The sequence below is a fragment of the Lampetra fluviatilis genome, chromosome 6 (genome assembly GCF_964198595.1).
Source record: "Lampetra fluviatilis chromosome 6, kcLamFluv1.1, whole genome shotgun sequence".
In the NCBI taxonomy this organism is placed as follows: Eukaryota; Metazoa; Chordata; class Hyperoartia; order Petromyzontiformes; family Petromyzontidae; genus Lampetra; species Lampetra fluviatilis.
In genome coordinates, this window is record NC_136280.1 from 12,123,940 (window position 1) to 12,144,629 (window position 20,690).

Here is a 20,690-nt window from a genome sequence, read left to right on the forward strand (position 1 = left end):
TGAACGAATCTTTGTTAATGGCCTGTAGGTTTGCATAGTACCTTCATCTTAGAGAAATGAATTTCGCGTGAGCCCACCGCATTAAAACAATGATCGGCCGAGGTATTGGTCCTACCATGTTTCAGATCTGCCTTATGTTCGCGAACACGGTCCGAGACATGTCTCTTAGTTTCCCCAATGTAACTACTGCCGCAGACACAGCTTAGTTTGTAGACGCCGGGGCATTGCATTTCAGGGATCACATCCTTCACAGATGGGATCTATTTGCTTAATAATTTCACATGATTGTGATATAAACTAAATTATGTGGCTTGTACAGCATATGTTTCTTGTTATGATACACAAAAAAACGTGTTTTGGCTTAAGGCCTTCAATTGGATGGCACCATGGGTTAATACAACCAATAGGTCACATTTTCACGCCAATCGATAGACACATGGGATTTGAGGAATGACCTCAGCGCACAACAATGGCTTACATTTTAACCTTTCATGAATGTCTGCCTTTTTTCCTTTTACTTTATAGCACTCGATGTACTTAAATAATATATAACAGTGTTGCTGGGTGACAGAGAAATGCGACCTGTGAACCTCTAGCAGATTGTCTCTGTGAACATATCCTTTCATAGGTGTGTGCATTTGTGCCTGCAAAACGTGTTTAACTATGCATGCTAAAAATTTTAACAAAATATTAAACATATGCGAAGAAGCATGGAGAGATACATGGTGGGAATTAAATAGGAGCACGTGGATTGGAGAATAAATGCAAAGCAGAGAAATAATCTTGACTCTTAAGAAAGTAAGTTTGTTTAGGCAGGATACATTGTCTGAAGAAATTATGGCCGATGGTCTAGACTTGTGATGGAGGTTGCAGGCAAAGGAAATAATGTGCCCAAGAGACTAAGCACCACAGATAAAGAAAAATAAGATTAGCTCACGTGTGGGAGTGAGATGTATTGTGGCAGAATAGGATTGTGAGGAATGGTGACAACATGGAGAGGCCTTCATCCTGGAGTGGCTCATGGTGATGATGAGAATGTTAACACTGTGAAAGTGGTGCAGTGTCATGCATTTAATTGTTCATCAAGTGAAAACCAAGATTAAGCATTCAATCAGAATCAAACTCACCTTACCAAAAATATAAACACCACAATGCATCCCCAATTTTATTTCGAGCCCTGAATTTAACCGATGGGGAGAAACCGTTAATTGTCTTTTGCTAATTTCTCACACTAGGTCCTATCGCCGGTGTCGGATCTGATTCTGGGGGAACGCGCGGTCACGGTGAGCAAGGAGAAGGTGTCCATCAGCCGGCTGCACGTGACGCTGGTCTCAGGGCTGTCCCTTACGCTGCGACCCAGTCCCTCGGAGTCAAACGTGGTCATCTCCACCACCACGGCGCAACACACTCTGCAGGTGCTCAAACAGGTGATAATTGGGACCTCAAAGCAGCACGAGCCTTTGGAAAATGTGTGAATTGCCCCGGTGAGGTGACTATGGCTGAGATTAATGAAATGGTCATCGCGACTCCAAGAGTGTGAGTCCCATTTGAGTGTTGCAGAGTTGAATTTGACGTCCTGTTGGAATAAGAGTAAGGTCGATGCACACATCTCCTGCATACAATGGAAAATGTATTGTAGGCCACAGGAGTGCAACTGTGGTCATGCAACTCAAAGTATGGAACATATTGTAAAACACTGTAGTCGTCGCTCCATCAATGGAGAAATATCAAAACTGCACATACTATTTCCTGAAGCCCTCGAATCGTGGCTAGCAGACCTAGCCATTGGCATTTAGCTCCCGAACATATTGCCATAGGAAATAATAGAGTATTCAGTGTAAGGTTTTATTTTCTGCATGTAAAAATGTCAAGGGCCTGAATGTTGATAGGGATTGTCCCAAACACTCCCATCACTCAGTAATTGAGATGAGCATCACTAAATGTTAATTGAAGCTTTTACACGCGTTTTATTTTGCACAATATTCAGTGTATTCTCATGTACTATACCAACATATCAAGATAACCGCAACCCTGTCATGTGACCTTGCCTATAGGCGAGGCATATATTTTTTTTCTGACCAGATAAGGCCCACAGAGCTATATAGCTAATTTTCAGAGGTGACTTGGCCACAAATCATATCTCAACGAAGTGGCTTATCATGTGGAAATGTATATCAGTCATATTTCTAAATGTAGAGGGAAAACCCGGAGGACCCGGAGAAACATCTGCGCGACCACAGGGAAAATATGCAAACTCCAAATATACAGGTTGTCAGGGTCTGGATGAACCTATGACCTCCTGTATACCAGGCAAGAGAGTAACATCTCCCCACTGTTGCACAGCAGTGAGTTGATAAAAAAAATTTGAAAAATGTTACATGATAAACGTTGTTTTTATTATCTTAAGTGTTTGCTAGTCAAATAAAAAAACACCCACCACGAGTATTACATCTTGTATCAATATGTTTTGACTTAAGGAAAGGAATTTAGAAAGTGGGGCTGAACCTTTAACGTCCTCCAGCACTCGCTCAGATGCTATGAGGCTAGATAACTGTAAAGATTGCATAGAGACAAAGGTAAAATAAAATAATATTGCCATTATTTCTCCAAGGTTCATTAAGTTTCACAAATCTTTTTTACGAGGGCTCTTCTTTGAGAAATTTGGTTGATTTATTGAGTTTTTGCTCATGGAGGAAACCAGAGTGTCTCGAGAAAAACCAGGCTTCCAGGGAACGATACACAACAATAGTCTTGAAGGACAGGTTCGTGATCCCATTTGCTGCATTCCCTGGCCACTTCTCTGTCTAGCATGTGCATATGTTTGACGAATCTACATGTTCCACCAACACTTTCCTCTGAAATGCTACCATTGTAGTATGTGCCACTGTGCCCAAAGTGGACAGGTAGAGAGAGATGAGCCTGACACACATAAGGTGCAGGCTTCCGATAGCATTATATCCATAATAACATGTGTGACTGCATGAGCCTTATGCTACATTATTTGCATGTCAGAAATCTTCTTTAATGTGGCTGATGTAGATGCAGAGCAACAACTACAATTTCACATTCAGGTAGTCAAGCCAGGTAACCATGTTAGGAGCAGCGGAGTGCGTCAATATTACCAGAATACCCAGGTGTCTGAACAAGCTGATCAGTAAATCTAGGGTCTCTTCAAGCAACAATTGAGTGAGAATTTGATCTTTTGAGCAATTGTCTTGAGCTTTTACGACCTCCACACAATAACCGATCACAGATAGTGTTCTATGTGACTTGGAGTTCAAGGTCCAGGTCGGCCCAGAACTGATGAAAACCAGGTGTGCACCTCAGATAACTGTGGGGTCTCTTCCAAGTTCATTGCAGCCTCATTCTGTTGTCTATTTTTTATATTCCTCAGCACCATACTAATTAAGTACTTTAAGATGATTATATTCAGAATGGACTTCTGCGGCCATCTGGAACGCTCTTCCTTCCGATACAAGGAGGCCATTGGAGCTATGCACATTTAAATCTAAATTAAAACATTTCTTTGGAACTGTTTTTTCTGTCCTTCCTCCATACCTCTGATTAGCATGGTTGGTACTCTTAGTTTTTTCGGTAAAGTCACGTAGCTAACTGACTTTACCGAAAAAACCAAAAGTATGAATCCTTGCAGTCACGAAAGCTTCAAATCTAGAATTAGCATGGTTGGCTTTGTACGGCGCGAAAGAAGTTCAACATACATGCATACGTAACAATAGATAGGTAAATAATGATGAGTATATTAACTTGTGTCTTGTGTCTAAGCTTCAGCCCCTGTTGATATCTCATGGAAGGGCACGTTTTCTACAATTCGTATTGCAAGCGGAGAGACCAGGTATGTCGGTGGCAAATCATCCATCCAGTGGCCTTGCCCTAAGAGCGAGAGTGGAGACTTGTCACTCTTGAACATCATCATGGCCAAAGCCGTTGATGTCACCAAACTTAGCCGGCGCTTTCTACCTTCTGCCAGATTCTGCAAATGCTGTGCAGAAGACATGCGACCCTCAAGAGCTGCCCAAACAGCATTCCACGATTAAAATGTATACATTTTAATTTGATTAGATTTTTATTTTGCCAAAGTCAATAAACAAATTCCATTTTCACTCTGACAATGTTGTAGATAAAATGTTCTACAAATGGAACCATCTACACAGAAGACAAAGGAACGCAAATATTTAAAAATTATTGGATTAAAATTATTAGATTTTTATTTTGCCAAAGTCAATAAATGAATTCCATTTTCACTCTGACAATGTTGGAGATAAAATGTTCTACAAATGGAACCATCTGCACAGAAGACAAAGGAATGTAAATATTTTAAAATGATTGGAATAAAATTATAGTTAAAGGAATGGCAGGAAACGAAATTATGTTAAAAAGTGAATTCATAAAAAACACTTGCAATAATCGAAAAAACATTTTTATAATGGGAATTAGTATCATTTGCTTTAATTTTGGTTTTCTGGCAGATGATGTGCCAAAAATGATCTTGTCTTTTTTCCCCCACCAAAGCCACTTTCAAGAGAATGTAATTTTAAATACATAATATATAACATTTCCTGTATGTGCATGGCATCGGATAATTAAATACCTATATTTTTGGTGACAGTAGTCTTTTTTCCACCTTGTTTAGTTTAAAAAAAACATAATTGATTGCTCATTGCAAATGTGCTACAATGATGATTTTTTTTCTACTTAACGCTTTTTACACGCTTTTATTTAATTCACTTCGTCTGTTGTATCCTCAAAAAATAAATCTTGTAACTCAATTTTTACACACTTCCCAATGTGCTATCGACTGCAAACTTCGTATAGGTATGTCATACTGATGACAACACGATATTCTATCATAAAAAAGAACATCCAAAACATATTTTAACACTTTTTACACGCTTTTATTTAACTTACTGTATGTTGTCGTATCCTAAAATCTTGTAACTCAATTTCAACCGTATTCCCAATGTCGTATCGACTGCAAACTTGGTATAGGCATACTGATGACAATACTATATTCTATCATTGAAAATTATAAATATATATTTTTAAACGATCTTTTTTACGGCTCTAATTGTCCACGTTTACGGCTCTAATTGTCCACGTTTACGGCTCTAATTGTCTACGCTGAACTCAAGTTGGTTGTAAATCACCACGGTCCCTTACGATACGGCAAGCCACAGGAAGCCACACGGAGGGGCGGGGGATGTGGAAGGAGGGGAGGGGCGATGGGGGAAGGGGGCAGGGGGAGGGGCAGCTCGGACAGTACATTTCATTAAAGCGTGTTTAAAAAAAAGTATTTTTAAAATATTTTATTTTGGTTTACGAATGCTTGTATTGCGCGTGTTGGTGAACATGCGTGTGTTGGTGAACACGAATTAGTGGCATGCTATCATGTAACCATCAGACTGTTAGTAAACACGTATGTGCTCCATCACCGCATAGCGCGTAGTGGGCACCTGCTCCATGCCTGAAGGCACACTACTCTTGGCATAGTTGGAAACTGTATAATATAAAAAAAACTAATTCTAGATTTGAAGCTTTCGTGACTGCAAGGAATCATATTCTTAGGTTTTTTCGGTAAAGTCACGTAGGTAAAACATCAAAATTAATGAAAATAAAATAAAAACAAAAATCACGACGTTTCGGAGGCAACACAAGTCTCCGTCATCAGGTGGGACCGTCACAGCCGAATTAGCTGCATCAAGACTAATTCGGCTGTGACGGTCCCACCTGATGACGGAGACTTGTGTTGCCTCCGAAACGTCGTGATTTTTGTTTCTATTTTATTTTATTTTCATTAATTTTGATGTTTTACCTACGTGACTTTACCGAAAAAACCTAAGAATATAAAAAAAACTGTTAAAAATGCATACGGACTCAAGGAGAGAAAACAAACTTAAATAGTACAAGTTTTTAATAACATCCCTCGAGGCTTTCTTTGGTAAAAACAGTATACATTGTTCTTTCTGTAGAGGTAGTATCTTTTAAATAATTAATTAAGATTCTTCGGCACGTGACTTAACTAGCTTAGAAAATATATTTATGTTACGATATAATCGCCAAACTCATTAATCCATATATATATCTATATCAGGAAGATACAATTAAATTTCCTCATATTTTAATATGGATGTCTAGTCCCTGTGAAGGAGTAATTCAAAATAAAATTAAATGTTGTGGATACTGTCACAGGTTTTGCCTCAGTGAATTAGTGGCATGCTAGCATATAACCATCAGGCTCTAAAACCACCTGCATGTTAACAAGGCATTTGGTCATGTTGCTTTGGCAGTGGTGCACCACGTTTACATTCAGTTAACTCAACGGTTTTGCAACTAATTGTATTGATAATAAAAACATGTTTGGGTTAGATCGCATGAATATAAATCTGTCGTTAACCCACCACCACCGGACACAACCAATTAGTAAGTTTTGTCACGTAAACAAGACGTGCCAATCAGTTACTACTTTAGCACACCGGTGTTGGAGAGTAAACCCACACCATTTACAATTTGAGTGTGACATTTCACTGGTGATTACAACCAACTTTTGATTAGGCAATGTGCCAGAATTGTGCCCTTAAAAGTAAAAAATATATATATAATAGGCGACGCATTACAGCTTTCAGGTTTGTTTTCTGGTTGTTCGGCAATGTCCCAGCACGCAGCACAACCCGATTACTGAGAGCAGTGCCGTGCAGCACACTTGTGAAATTCTGTGCAAATTTCGTGCAATATGTCACGTTTTGTGGATGTAATTACCGTCTTTACATGTACAGTTCACATTTTAGCTTTACCAGGATTTTCTGAAAAAAAAAAACCCGGTGTGCTTTATTAATTAATGTAATGGAAGCAAAGGCAGTGCTTATGTGTGGAAACGTTATAAACCAATGCTACAAGTTCCTCATTAAACACGTGAATAGTTTGCATCTCCATTTTTCCCATTACGAGGCCTCTCTAAATTAGTTATTTAAACGAACACATCTTTTAAAAAAAAATTTGAGATTTTTACCCCATTATTATTGGTATTATTATTGGTATTGTGGCAACCGCTCAGAATTCATTTGAATTGTTACAAGAATAATAATACAATACATGTGCATTTTCATATTTTAAGCATTATGATTCATGGCATCTTAATCATTGACATTATTTAAATGAAACAAATGGCCCACAAAAATTCTGCATGGTTATTTTTTTAAATAAGAGTAAAATAAATAAAATTATTTTTACGAGGTATACGGGTGGAGGAGACAGTCCAATGTTCTGTCGAGATACCGAGCCAGCATTGATGATTTCACTTCGGTTCATGCCCTAAGACAGACAAGTAAAAAATTGAACATTGCTCACTTGGCCAAATTATCATTCAATGTGCAATAAGTGCAATGACTTCCAGTCAGTCAGCAGTGACCCGGCACGGAAGTTGCACTAGTAATGATGTTCGCGCTCATTTTGTACCAAATTTATTAAAACGGCATCTCAATTTCAGAGGGCATGAAATGCAACATACAGGTAGTATCTTCTTGGTTCTTTCGGTAAAGTCACGTAGAAGGGAAGTAATAAAATAATAAAAATAAAACATAATAAAATAAAATAATTCTCACGACGTTTCGGCTACAACGCAAGCAGCCGTCTTCAGGTGAAGAATGAGACACTGCCAAGCTAGGAGCTTATATATAAGCTGGGTTGGAGGTGGAAGAAGAGCGCCTTAACAAAAAGAATGTGCATATCAAGAGGAATTTAGCATATTCATGGGAAATGCGTAGGAGGTGGGCAGGGGGGTTTCAAAGTCATATTATGCCCATGCATTATGCAGAATCAGCAGCACCAAGGGAGGGTGCAGGGAGTAGCATTAACAAATGAAAGGAATGTTAATAGTATGTAGCTGCAGTTACTAAACAACCACGTAGAAAACTAAAGTATAAACTACATAAAAAACTAAAGTATAAACTGCATAGCATCATCAGTATACTTACTATATTCTACAATAAGCTGAGTTACTAACAGCAAGTAATACATTACAATTCTACGTCGTAAAAATTATATAATATGCTTCCATCTAAACTTTATTCTCTTACATCACACGAGCATACACCATACTATATACTGCCATAGACAAACCCAACATTAATTATATACTGTATTGCTATAAATTCTTCTGGGATGGATGGTGGTGGGAATCCGGTTTTAGGTAAGCATCCGTATGGGTCTACAGGAAAGCCACCCATACGGATGCTTACCTAAAACCGGATTCCCACCACCATCCATCCCAGAAGAATTCCCTCATCAAGACTCTATACCATAGAGCCCAATGCATCTCCGACCAGGAACACATTGCCAGTGAATTCAAACACGTACGCCAAGCTCTTAAGGCTAATGGTTACTCCGACTACACAATCCGCAAAGCCATCACTCCAACCATCAAGAAGGATCCTGTTGAGGAGCCTTTCAAGACCATCACCTTACCCTACATTGCTGGGGTCACAAAAAAGATCTCCAAAATCCTGATTAAACACAAGATTCAGGTCCGATTCAACACAGTACATAAAATCTGTGATCTGGTCCCGTCTGTAAAAGATGTGGTTCCATACATACAGTACCCTGGCGTCTACAAACTAAGTTGCCTCTGTGGTAGCAGTTACATTGGGGAAAACCAAACGACATGTCTCGGACCGCATCCGTGAACATAAAGCAGACCTGAAACACGGTAGGACAAACACCTCAGCCGTGGCAGATCACTGTTACAACTCAGTGGGCTCACATGACATTGACTTCTCAAAGACAGAGGTTCTCTGCAAGCCATCTGGCTATCATGAGAGATTTGTTCATGAGGCGATCCACATATACAAACACAGAGACAATTTCAACCGAGAAGATGGATTCTGGCTTAGCAATCATTGGAAGGACGTAATAATCCATTTCGGATCTTAACTGATTGTGTTCACGTTTACGGTGACTTTCAGACCGCGTTCCACTCACTGGCATTGTATTATCCGCAGGGAATGGATTCTTTGCTCCGCTGCAAGTTTTCCCCCCATAACTCACCCATTGACACGACGGTCAATGGTACAGTGTATAATAACAAATAGTATAACATTTATATGCTTAATACAATGTACAAAGTAATATATAGTATCGTAATTGTATAGTAAACATATAGCAGTGTGATACACATTAGGGTGGGTAGAATAATACATAGTGTTATATTAAAATGTATAAGATATAGGGTGGTTTATAGCAATACAGTATATAATTTAATGTTGGGTTTGTCTATGGCAGTATAAGGTACGGTGTATGCTCGTGTGATGTAAGAGAATAAAGTTCAGATGGAAGCATATTCTAGAATTTTTACGACGTAGAATTGTAATGTATTACTTGCTGTTAGTAACTCAGCTTATTGTAGAGTATAGTAAGTATACTGATGATGCTATGCAGTTTATACTTTAATTTTTATGTAGTTTACTACGTGGTTGTTTAGTAACTACAGCTACATACTATTAACATTCCTTTCCTTTGTTAATGCTACTCCCTGCACCCTCCCTTGGTGTTGCTGATTCTGCATAATGCATGGGCATAATATGACTTTGAAACCCCCCCGCCCACCTCCTACGCATTTCCCATGAATATGCTAAATTCCTCTTGATATGCACATTCTTTTTGTTAAGGCGCTCTTCTTCCACCTCCAACCCAGCTTATATATAAGCTCCTAGCTTGGCAGTGTCTCATTCTTCACCTGAAGACGGCTGCTTGCGTTGTAGCCGAAACGTCGTGAGAATTATTTTATTTAATTACTAGCGGAAGTACCCGGCTTTGCCCGGTTGAAAAATATATTTCTTAAAAACCTTACATATATACACAGATACTAAGGTATTGTCAAAGCCCGGTGGGTTGTTTGTACATTTCTCCACCAACAAATATATAAGAGGCTTTCACAAGTCCAAAAAGTTGTAGAAAGTGTGGGGTAAATAGTTGATGTCAAAAGGTTTCCGAAAATTGCGGTCTCCCCCCCCCCCCCCCTCAAAAAATATCATTACCCCTCGTAGGTATATATACTAACAACACCTTACATACAACAGAGGAAGTGGTATCTATTGACTCTGTAGTAGTATCTACTGACTGTACCGTAGTATCTACTGAGCCAGTAGTAGCTACTGACTGTGTAGTAGTATTTAGTGACTGTAATAACTACTGACCATAGTAGTATTTACTGGGCCTACAGTAGTATCTACCGACTATATACTCGTAACGACTAACTGTATAGTATCTGCTGACTCTATAGTTGTATCCACTGACTATAGTAGTAACTACAAAATCTATAGCAGTATCTACTCACTCTATAATAGTATCTACCAGAGGTGGGACAAAGTCATTGTTATGCAAGTCCAAGTCGAGTCGCAAGTCATCAAATTCATGACTCGAGTCTGACTCGAGTCCAAGTCACATGACTCGAGTCCACATCTCATAGGTGGGACAAAGTCATTGTTATGCAAGTCCAAGTCGAGTCGCAAGTCATCAAATTCATGACTCGAGTCTGACTCGAGTCCAAGTCACATGACTCGAGTCCACACCTCTGGTATCTACTGACTCTAGTAGCTACTCACCGTGGTAGTATGTACTGACTGTATAGTAGTATATACTGACTGTAGCAGTATTGACTGACTGTAGCGGTATATACTGACTGTTTTAGTATTTACTATAGCGGTATCTACCAACTCGATAGCAGTATCTACTATCGCTACAGCAGTGTATACCGACTGAGGTCGTACCTGCTATCACTACAGCAGTGCATACTGCTGTGTTGGTACCTGTTATGATGACAGCAGTGCATATTGTGGTGGAACCTGCTATGATTACAGCAGTGCATACTGCTGTGGTGGTATCTGCTATGATGAGAGGAGTACATATTATGGTGGTGGTACCTGGTATGATAACAGCAGTACATACCGAGTGTGGTGGCACCTGTTATGACGACAGCAGTACATACTGTGGTGGTACCTGCTATGATGACAGCAGTACATTCTGTGGTGGTGGTACCTGCTATGATTACAGCAGTGCATATTGACTGTACTCATCATTCACCCTCACCACTCACAACTCACCCTTACCACTCATCCTCACCACTCACCACTCCCACTCACTATTCACCCTCACAACTCACCACTCACCAATCTCCCTCACCAATCTCCCTCACCAATCTCCCTCACCACTCACCCTCACCACTAACCCTCACCACTAACCCTCACCACTCTCCCTTACCACTCTCCCTCACCACTCACTCTCACCATTCACCCTCACCATTCAGCCTCACCACTCACCCTCACCACTCACCGTCACAACCACCACTCACCCTCACCACACAACCTCACCCTCACTACTCACCATTCATCCTCACCAATCACCACTGACCAATCACCACTCACCACTCTCCACTAACCCTCACCACTCAACCTCACCACTCACCCTCAAAACTAACCACTCTCTCACCACTCACCCTCACCACTCAGCACTCACCCTCACCACTCACCCTCACCACTCATGCTCACCACTGACCCATCACCACTCACAACCGCCACTCACCCTCACCACTCACCCTCACCACTCACCACTCACAACAACCACTCACCCTCACCGCTCACCACTCACCCTGACCACTCACCACTCATCCTCACCAATCACACCCTCACCAATCACCACTCACCCGCACTGCTCACCCTCACCACTCACCCTCACCACTCACTCTCACCACTCACCCTCACAACAACCACTCACCCTCACCGCTCACCACTCACCCTCACTACTCACCCTCACCACTCACCACTCATCCTCACCAATCACACCCTCACCAATTACCACTCACCCTCACTGCTCACCCTCACCGCTCACCACTCACCCTCACCACTCAACCTCCCCTCACCACTCAACCTCACCCTCACCCCTCACTAATCACCACTCACAACCGCCACTCACCCTCCTTACTCACCCTCACTACTCACCACTCATCCTCACCAATCACACCCTCACCAATCACCACTCACCCTCACCACTTGCCACTCACCCTCACCACTCACCATTCACCCTCACCATTCACCCTCACCACTCTCCCTCACCACTCTCCCTCTCCACTCACCAGTCATGCTCACCACTCACCATCACTACTCACCACTCACCCTCAACACTCACCCTCACCGCTCACCACTCACCCTCACCACTCACCCTGACCACTCACCACTCATCCTCACCAATCACACCCTCACCAATCACCACTCACCCTCACTGCTCACCCTCACTGCTCACCCTCACCACTCACCCTCACCACTCACGCTCACCCTCACCACTCACCCCTCACTAATCACCACTCACAACCGCCACTCACCCTCACCACTCACCCTCACAACAACCACTCACCCTCACTACTCACCCTCACCACTTATCCTCACCAATCACCACTCACCCTCACCACTCACCCTCACCACTCACTACTCACCCTCACCACTCACCCTCACCATTCACCCTCACCACTCACCCTCACCATTCACCCTCACCACTCTCCCTCACCACTCTCCCTCACCACTCTCCCTCACCACTCTCCCTCACCACTCACCCTCACCACTAACCAGTCACGCTCACCACTCACCCTCACTACTCACCACTCACCCTCAACACTCACCCTCACCACTCACCCTGACCACTCACCACTCATCCTCACCAATCACACCCTCACCAATCACCTATCACCACTCACCCTCACTGCTCACCCTCACTGCTCACCCTCACCACTCACCCTCACCACTCACGCTCACCCTCACCACTCACCCCTCACTAATCACCACTCACAGCCGTCATTCACCCTCACCACTCACCACCCACCACCCATTCTCACCAATCACACCCTCAACAATCACCACTCACCCTCACCACTCACTAATCACCTCTCACAACCGTCACTCACCCTCACCACTCACTCTTACCACTCACCCTCACCAGTCATGCTCACCACTCACACTCACCACTCATCCTCACTACTCACCCTAACCACTCACCACTCACCCTCAACACTCACCCTCACCACCACCACTCACCCTATTCCCGTTTTAAAAACTTACTTACGTGTCGCCAAGTATGCTTGAGGGTGATTGGTGATTGGTGAGGGAGAGTGGTGAGGGTAAGTAGTGAGGAATAGTGGTGAGGGTGAGTTGTGAGGGTAAGTGGGGAGGGTGAGTGTGAGTGGTGAGTGGTCAGTGATAGTGAGTGGTGAGTGATAGTGAGTGATAGTGAGTGTTGAGGGTGAGTGGTGATGGTGAGTGAGGGAGAGTGGTGAGGTAGAGTGGTGAAGGTGTATATATTTTTACCTATGATGACAGCAGTACATGCTGACGTTTTGTATGTTAAATGTAAAAGCTAAATGTGTGAATGTGTGTGGGAAATGTTAAGCAAACGTTGCAGGAATAGGGCGATTCTAAAGGAATCTACAACCTTCAATGATTCCTTTGCGCGATTCAAAGAATCGATTCCTGGCGCGTAGGAGGTTTCCATATTTAATTACAGAGTTTTATTTTCATTGGTATGTTATGTTTTAAAGTTTTCGGGAGTTTTTAATTATATTTTTGCCCCATTCGTAGCAGTTTACATCGACTCTATAACAAACTTATATTAAACAGGAACAGGGCGATTCTAAATGAATCTACAACCTTCGATTCCTTTTCGCGATTCAGAGAATCGATTCTTGGCGCGGTCGGGTTTAGAATTTTAATTACACAGTTGTATTTTCATTGGTATGTTATGTTTTAAAGTTTTCAGAAGATTTTACATGTATTTTTCCCCCGGGCAACGCTGGGTATATCGAGTTTATACCACAAAGTCGTCACCTGACACGTGTGGGGTGTCGAGGCCTAGTACCGTGCAGAGCCTCCGGCCTTGCCTAGATTGCCCACCCGGCTGAGGCTGGGTACTGGGGCCGTTACCCCCCCCCCCCCCCGCGCTACAATAATACTATCTAATCGCTATAATTGTATTATCTACCGACCCTATAATAGTAATTGCACACATTGGGGTGGGGGGGAGTGAAGAGGACGTGAAACTTTGATGAATTTACCTCAGAGTCGCGTGTTAATGCGTGCGCATATTTTTAACGGGAATTAAAAATGGCGTCCACCCCACAGCGACAGCTTTGCTGTCCGTTGCCAGGGGCCAACCGCCCGTTGCCAGGGGCAACCGCCTTATCGCATGGGCAATGGCGTGCTTCGTTACGTGCTGGTCGGCATTAGTAAATAAATAAATAAAGAGAAATTGCACTAAATAGATAATCGGTCCGATTTAAAGTTTAGAGACGAAAAATCGGAAATGCCTAAGTTTACCGCGGGGCCGGGGGCTTGCCCACCTGCAAAATGTAATCTCAGGGAACCCCACGGTCCGAGAGCTACATCCCCCGGAAGGGAGCGTACGCAGACGTACGGACAGACAGACAGACAGACAAAAAATGAATTATATAGGTTAGATGTTTTTTTTTATTATTTTATTACTTCCCTTCTACGTGACTTTACCGATAGAACCAAGAAGATGAATCCCTGCAGTCACGAAAGCTTTAAATCAAAATTTATACAGGTAGTAGTGAAGTGATATTGAATGAGTCACTTTAGCGTGAGGTGCTGGGAGATTGGCAGACAATGGGATTGGGGGTAGCAGCCCGTTCTACCAGTTGGACCTGTGGGCGAAGCACGGAGCCTTCTGGGGGATCCAGAGGGGTCCAGGGCCGAGGGCGGAGCCTGGCCACACTGGGGAGGATAAAAAGCGAGCTCCGACTCACAGTCGGGGCTGCTGTGAGCTAGAGTGGAACTCGCCATGCCGTCGTCATCGTGATCTCATCTTGCCAGCCGAGCCTGCCTGGGTACCTGTCTGCGTACCTGCCTGAGTACCTGCAAGGGACCCTGGCCGTCGGGCCAGAGGTTGCCTTGTCAATTCCGGGGGGTATGGAGACCGACCGTGCTCTCGGGGCGTGCCAAGATGACCGGGCCGGGTCGACTGCAGCCGAGGAGTGTACGACTCACATCCTTGTGCAATGCCCCTTTGCGCAGGAGGTGTGGGCGCTATGCCAGTCTCTGCTGACCCGTTCTTATCTGGTCAAAGCTACAAACCCAAATATTATTTGCGGAGTCTTCCGACAGAAGGCAGGACGGGCTTGGGCTCATACATGGGCTGTCGTAGGGGTCATAAAAGAAGCCTTGTGGAAAGCGCGTGGACGGTTGATCAAGGGTGCCTATATGACACCGTCCGAGGTGATCCACCTAGTCTGGAAGCTGATCAACAGGGTTGAAAGAGTAAAAATAGGCATTAAAGCTGCAAAAGAGAAGTGGCGGTGGCCTCTACCTCCAAGTAGGGCGGGATGAAGTAAGCGGTGCTTGGGAAAGTTCTCCACCACGGCACTGGGAATAGGGGAACGAGTGTTTTGTTTCTTCGACAACCGCGGCTCTTGTTTCAGTATGTAGTGGATGGGCCGGCGAAGTTTTCTCCATTTTTCGTTATCGGTGCACTCGATGTGTGGAGGTGTGGTATCGTGGAAAGGTCCCTTGTACGGGTTGTGGTTGCTGTCACTGAGTTTTTCAACTGTCTGGGACAGTGGCCTGTTCAAAGTTGAGATAATAAAACTATTAAATAGTCGTCATGTTCTTTGCCTTTGCCTCTTCAAGCTGTGGGTCTCGAAGCATGTTGGCTGTCCTGACCCACTATATAGTTATCCCCTATGACTGTGAAGGCCGAATAAACAATAGAAAATGCTGCCTACTAGTGTCTCTGAATTAGTACACTACATTTGGTGCCAGGAGTGTTAACAACATTTTTTTTTAGTAGGGTTGTTAGGAATTGTATTTTTTCCTTTCGAATCCTTGTGGGGGGAAATAGGCTATGTCGAAACCCGCGAAGAGGATGATTCTCATCCGCACGTCCTCGAGCGAAGAGGACGACGGCAAGGAGGGTTCCCAGGCAGCCCCGGCAGCCGGGACCCCGGTGGGGGGTCCCGGAGAGGCGGTCCCGGCGTGGCAGCGGGCGAAAGACGATGATCCCGCGCCGCCGCCGGCTGAGGAAAGGCTGTGGGCACTCAGCGCTCGCATCGTGGAGCTGCTCTTCACGGTGACGGCACTGGTGGGGTGGCTGGGTAAGGAAGAGCCGGAGGAGGGGGCTATGACTCGAAGGCAGTGAGCGGGCGACTCTGCCGTCACTGCCGACCAAGGGTGGGAATCGAGTCCCGCCGAATGTAACCTACCGCCGACAGCTCATCCGGGGGTACCTTCCCTCGCGCAGCGACTGACATTTATTGAGGAGTTTTTGGCTGCGGGGGGTGATTTGTCGGCCCTCCAGCGGCATTTCACTGCCACTTGCGAGCGGGGTGGTCCGACGCGGAGGCGCTATGTGCTCTTCCCACTGCGCTGGAGGACGATGCCTTGGCGGCGTTTTTTGCCATTCCCCAGGCAGACAGGACGACGCTGCAGCAAGCATATGCCCAGTTGGCGGCAATTTTTGACCCGCCGTCCAACGCGTGGCGGGAATTCGTGATGCGGAGTCGGGGGGAGACCGAGACGCCCCTCGCCTTCCACAGCGCACTAATGTCGCTTGCGTAATCCATCAACTTTGAGTTTTGTTAAGTTTCGCAATTGCCAGCTGTATGATTAGTGCTTGAATGGGTGACCACTCGGGCTTGCGAAGTGTTGACGGCTTAGGTCTGCAAAATGGCTGGGAGATGGCAGTGCTGAGTGTTACAGCACTACTCGTATGAATTGGTTTATTCTGGGTAACTCTGGCTTCTTCCAACATGCCAACCACTCATTTATGGTATTGGTAAAAGAAATTCCAATGCAGGACTTTGACCGGTAAATCATTGGAATTATTCATGTTTTATTTGGTTTTGTCTGGAAAGAATAGACCACTTTTCAAATTAAATAAAGTACATGTTAAAGAATTGCCAAATTTAGCTGTTAAACAATGTGTGTGAAGCGGGCGGTGCAATGTTGATGTGGCAGACATCCCTGCGAGTGGCTGTACAAATGGCACTGCGCTCTGGGTGTCGTGCCAGCCCCGGGAGGATAGGGGGTGGAAGAGTGCCAGGGATGGTATGGGGTTGAGAGGGGCCATGGCACTCCGGTTGAACCCGGAGGTCTCGTGACCGGAGGTACAGACCCCGGTGCCCCCAAAGAGGGGGCTGGGGGGACCGCGTGTCCAGTGACAGGTCCTTCTCGGGTCTTCGAGAAGGTGGGCATGTCCCGGGGCGGTGCGAGCCCGGGACCGGCTGCTGTTCTCCGAATGAAGATCTCCACATCGTCGCCTGGGAGAAGAACTCCAACTACGGGAATCAGACCCGATCTAGGGTCCGGTCCACGATAGCCACCCCGTTTGTCACAGAGTAGATAGCCTGGAGGATATACCTCCCTAGGTTACCTGGTGAAGGGCAGCTACCCCTCGACCCCTCGTGTTAAGGCTGTTATTAAATAAACGTGTTGCCTCCAAAACGAAGTCTCGGTCTCCCTCTGTACCCACTGCACATAGTTGCTGTTATAGGACTTTACTATATACAATATATATGGGCACAGTTTCAGAAAACACATTCTGCAAAATTATATCTGCAATGCATAGTAAATGGGGGTGGCAGACATTAGCTTGTTTTAATTGAGCCTAAATATGTATTGTCTTCCTGAACAAGGTGAATACAAATCATACAAATTCAATTATTGTTGTGAGAATGTGTGTCTGCATGATGGTGATGAAATTGTTGTAATCTTGTTTTCACCATATGCATACTTTTTTGAAAGGCAACAATACACTATGTTATTTCTCACTGTGATTTTGAAGGTAGTGCAATTATTAATTTTTCAGCAGAAAACAACGTGTTTAAGTGACTTGGCAGAATGTGTTAAATTAGTCTGCATATGATAATTGTGGATTTTTTTATGTTGCTGCCAGCTTGATATTGCAAATGTGTTATAATTGATCATTGTAATTGATAAGACCATTTTTCATTTGTCTTCAAAGTGATTTCACTTTGCACAATTAAAACAATTACTTAACGAAACACCGTTCAATCAAATTGTTAATAAAACTTTTCCTCCAAACTATATGATTATTGGAGCTATACATAACAAATGGACTACCAATGCAAAATGTAAAAAATTCAAGGTGAACACAAATGTTAAACATATACAGTAATTATATTTTATTGGAGAAGCCTTCATCCAGAAAGTGGACTGATCATGGCTGATGATGATATTTTTTACATATATAAAAAATAATGTGGCTTATATAAACTTTGAAAGAGTATAATCATTAAATATTGACTTAAAGATTTTGTGACTGCAGGAATTCATATTATTTGGGTCTTTCGGTAAAGTCATTCAGATAGGTTCAAATTATTACAAATAAATACAATAAAAACTGCGACGTTTAGATCACAACACAAGCGATCGTCATCACTTGTGTTGTGATCGAAATGTCGTATTTTTTTATTTTCTTTTTATTTTAATCTATCTACATAACTTCACCGAAAGACCCAAAGAATAGTATAATAATTGTAAATGAGTTATATAATTTGTATTAATAATAATCAATATATTATCCTGTATGTGATTTTCATTGTTTGTAATTTTGCGACTTATGGATACGTTCCATTAATGTTCTGAAATTTGATTTAAATATGTATCATTATGTAATTACATTTTGTATGAAAACATTTGACATATTTTATCACACTATATATGTTCTAATATATGGTAATACTTATTTTAATGTCCTACGTAATAGACGTGTTTTTTTATTTTATTTTATTTCAACTTCATCTTGAGATTTTTTCTGTAATATTGCAAGTGATGGAGGTAAAAAGCTTCTAAAGTGTGAATTTACTAAAAATCAAGATTATCAGTAATTTCAACTGACTACATTGCAAGCTCAACTGGTCACTTTTCTGTATATTTACTTTCATATATGGCATTCATTTTCATCTTGACATCCCTCAGCATGTCATTAATGTTCTAAAAATATTTCCATCTACACAAATCCAGATTTTTTTTTTCCTGAGAAAACACTGCATCTCAAGCTTTGGGACTGTAATGAGAGTTTCTTTCAGTTCACCCCCTCACCTCATTATCTCAGATGCTCATGTCTGGAGAAGAAAATAATTCTCATGCCCTCACACACCACTACCCACTGAAATGAAAGTTATCTGTGCAGCTTCAGACCAAGTTAACTTTTGTGTCTCTGTTTCCCCAATTTATTCCAATTTTGTTTTTGGCATCATGTCATGAGATAAAAAAAATATATAGTCTGAAACCTCTCAGAGCAGTGTGATCCTGTGTCGGAAAACGGCTGTGGAAGAGCTTTTTCACAAGATTTCTGAAAAATCCTTCAAGTGACCTTTTTATATTTTTGCACAATTGATAATGTGCTTTCTCATACAACATACATGACACTCAAACTGATATATATTTTAATTTTCAGTGCTGGAATTACGCCAAATCAAGTGGAAAACCAAATTAAACATATGTAATTATTTGTATTAATATATTGGTGACGGTTCCGAGACCATCAATACAGACAGTTGAAACGTGGATTTGAACTCTGGATCTCAGTGGTGCCCAGTCACCTGCAGGCCAAATTAACTTTTGAAATTAATTTGTTATATTCATCTTCTATTTTAGTTTTTTACTTGGTGGTTTGGCTGCTGCAGCTCCTTACTATTAAAATGTCCCTCCCTTTATTACTGCTAATCCTACTTCCTCCCTTTATTACTGCTAATCCTACATAATACACGAGCATCATATGACTTTGAGACCCCCCCCACCACCTACACATTTCACAAGTAGTGACGAATGCCATCTGCATTTTCCATAAATATACTAAATTTCTCTGTTGATATGCAAATTCCTTTGTCAAGGCGCCCTCCTCCTCTAACCCAGCTTAAATATACGCTGCCAAGCTTGGTGGTGTTCATTCGGACGCTGTCTTTCCGACAGCCCTGTTCTTCACCTGAGGAAGGCTGCTTGCGTTGTGGCCGAAACGTCGTGAGAATTGTATTTTATTATGTTTTGTTTTTATTATTTTATTATTTCCCTTCTACGTGACTTTACCGAAAGAACCAAGAAGACCAGACCAGAGGCTTTACCTCTAATCCAGATCAGAGGCTTTACCTCTCATCCAGACCAGAGGCTTTACCTCTTATCCAGACCAGAGGCTTTACCTCTCATCCAGATCAGAGGGTTTCCCTCTCATCCAGACCAGAACATCCTATTGTTTTCATCACATCGCATGGTATGAATATATGAAATTGCTATTCTGACTAATACTGGCTGTAAAAAGACGTGTCGTATGCATTGTGGGTAGAAGAGGTGAGTACAGATACGTGTTTCTATTTTCTCCACTGCTACCTCCTTCAACCCGCACTGAAGTATGGTCAAATATTACTCAGCCCACAGGCCATGAGAAGGCTGTCGTTCAGCAGTAGATTGACACAAATGGACTGTACATGTACGCAGGACAGCAACGCAGTTGCTGTGTTGTCATGCGCTGGCCTTCTATTTGGCCTATAGGTGAGTGTCTCACACACGTGATATGTATTCAGAGGTGGTTATTACACTAAATTCAACACTATTAGTTGGCATCTTTCTATGTGAATCAGTGTAACTTGTTATTTGCACATGTGCTAA

At 42.9% G+C, this 20,690-nt stretch overlaps 1 protein-coding gene across 1 annotated transcript in view; it reads left to right on the forward strand.

Annotated features, from left to right (window-relative positions):
- Nucleotides 1–20,690, forward strand: part of LOC144933147 (transmembrane protein 132E-like) — a 555,499-nt gene that overhangs the window by 519,824 nt on the left and 14,985 nt on the right. Inside the window, exon 8 of the mRNA XM_078857737.1 lies at nucleotides 1,236–1,427. Coding sequence (XP_078713863.1) covers nucleotides 1,236–1,427 — 192 coding nt within the window. The remainder of the gene's footprint in view (nucleotides 1–1,235; nucleotides 1,428–20,690) is intronic.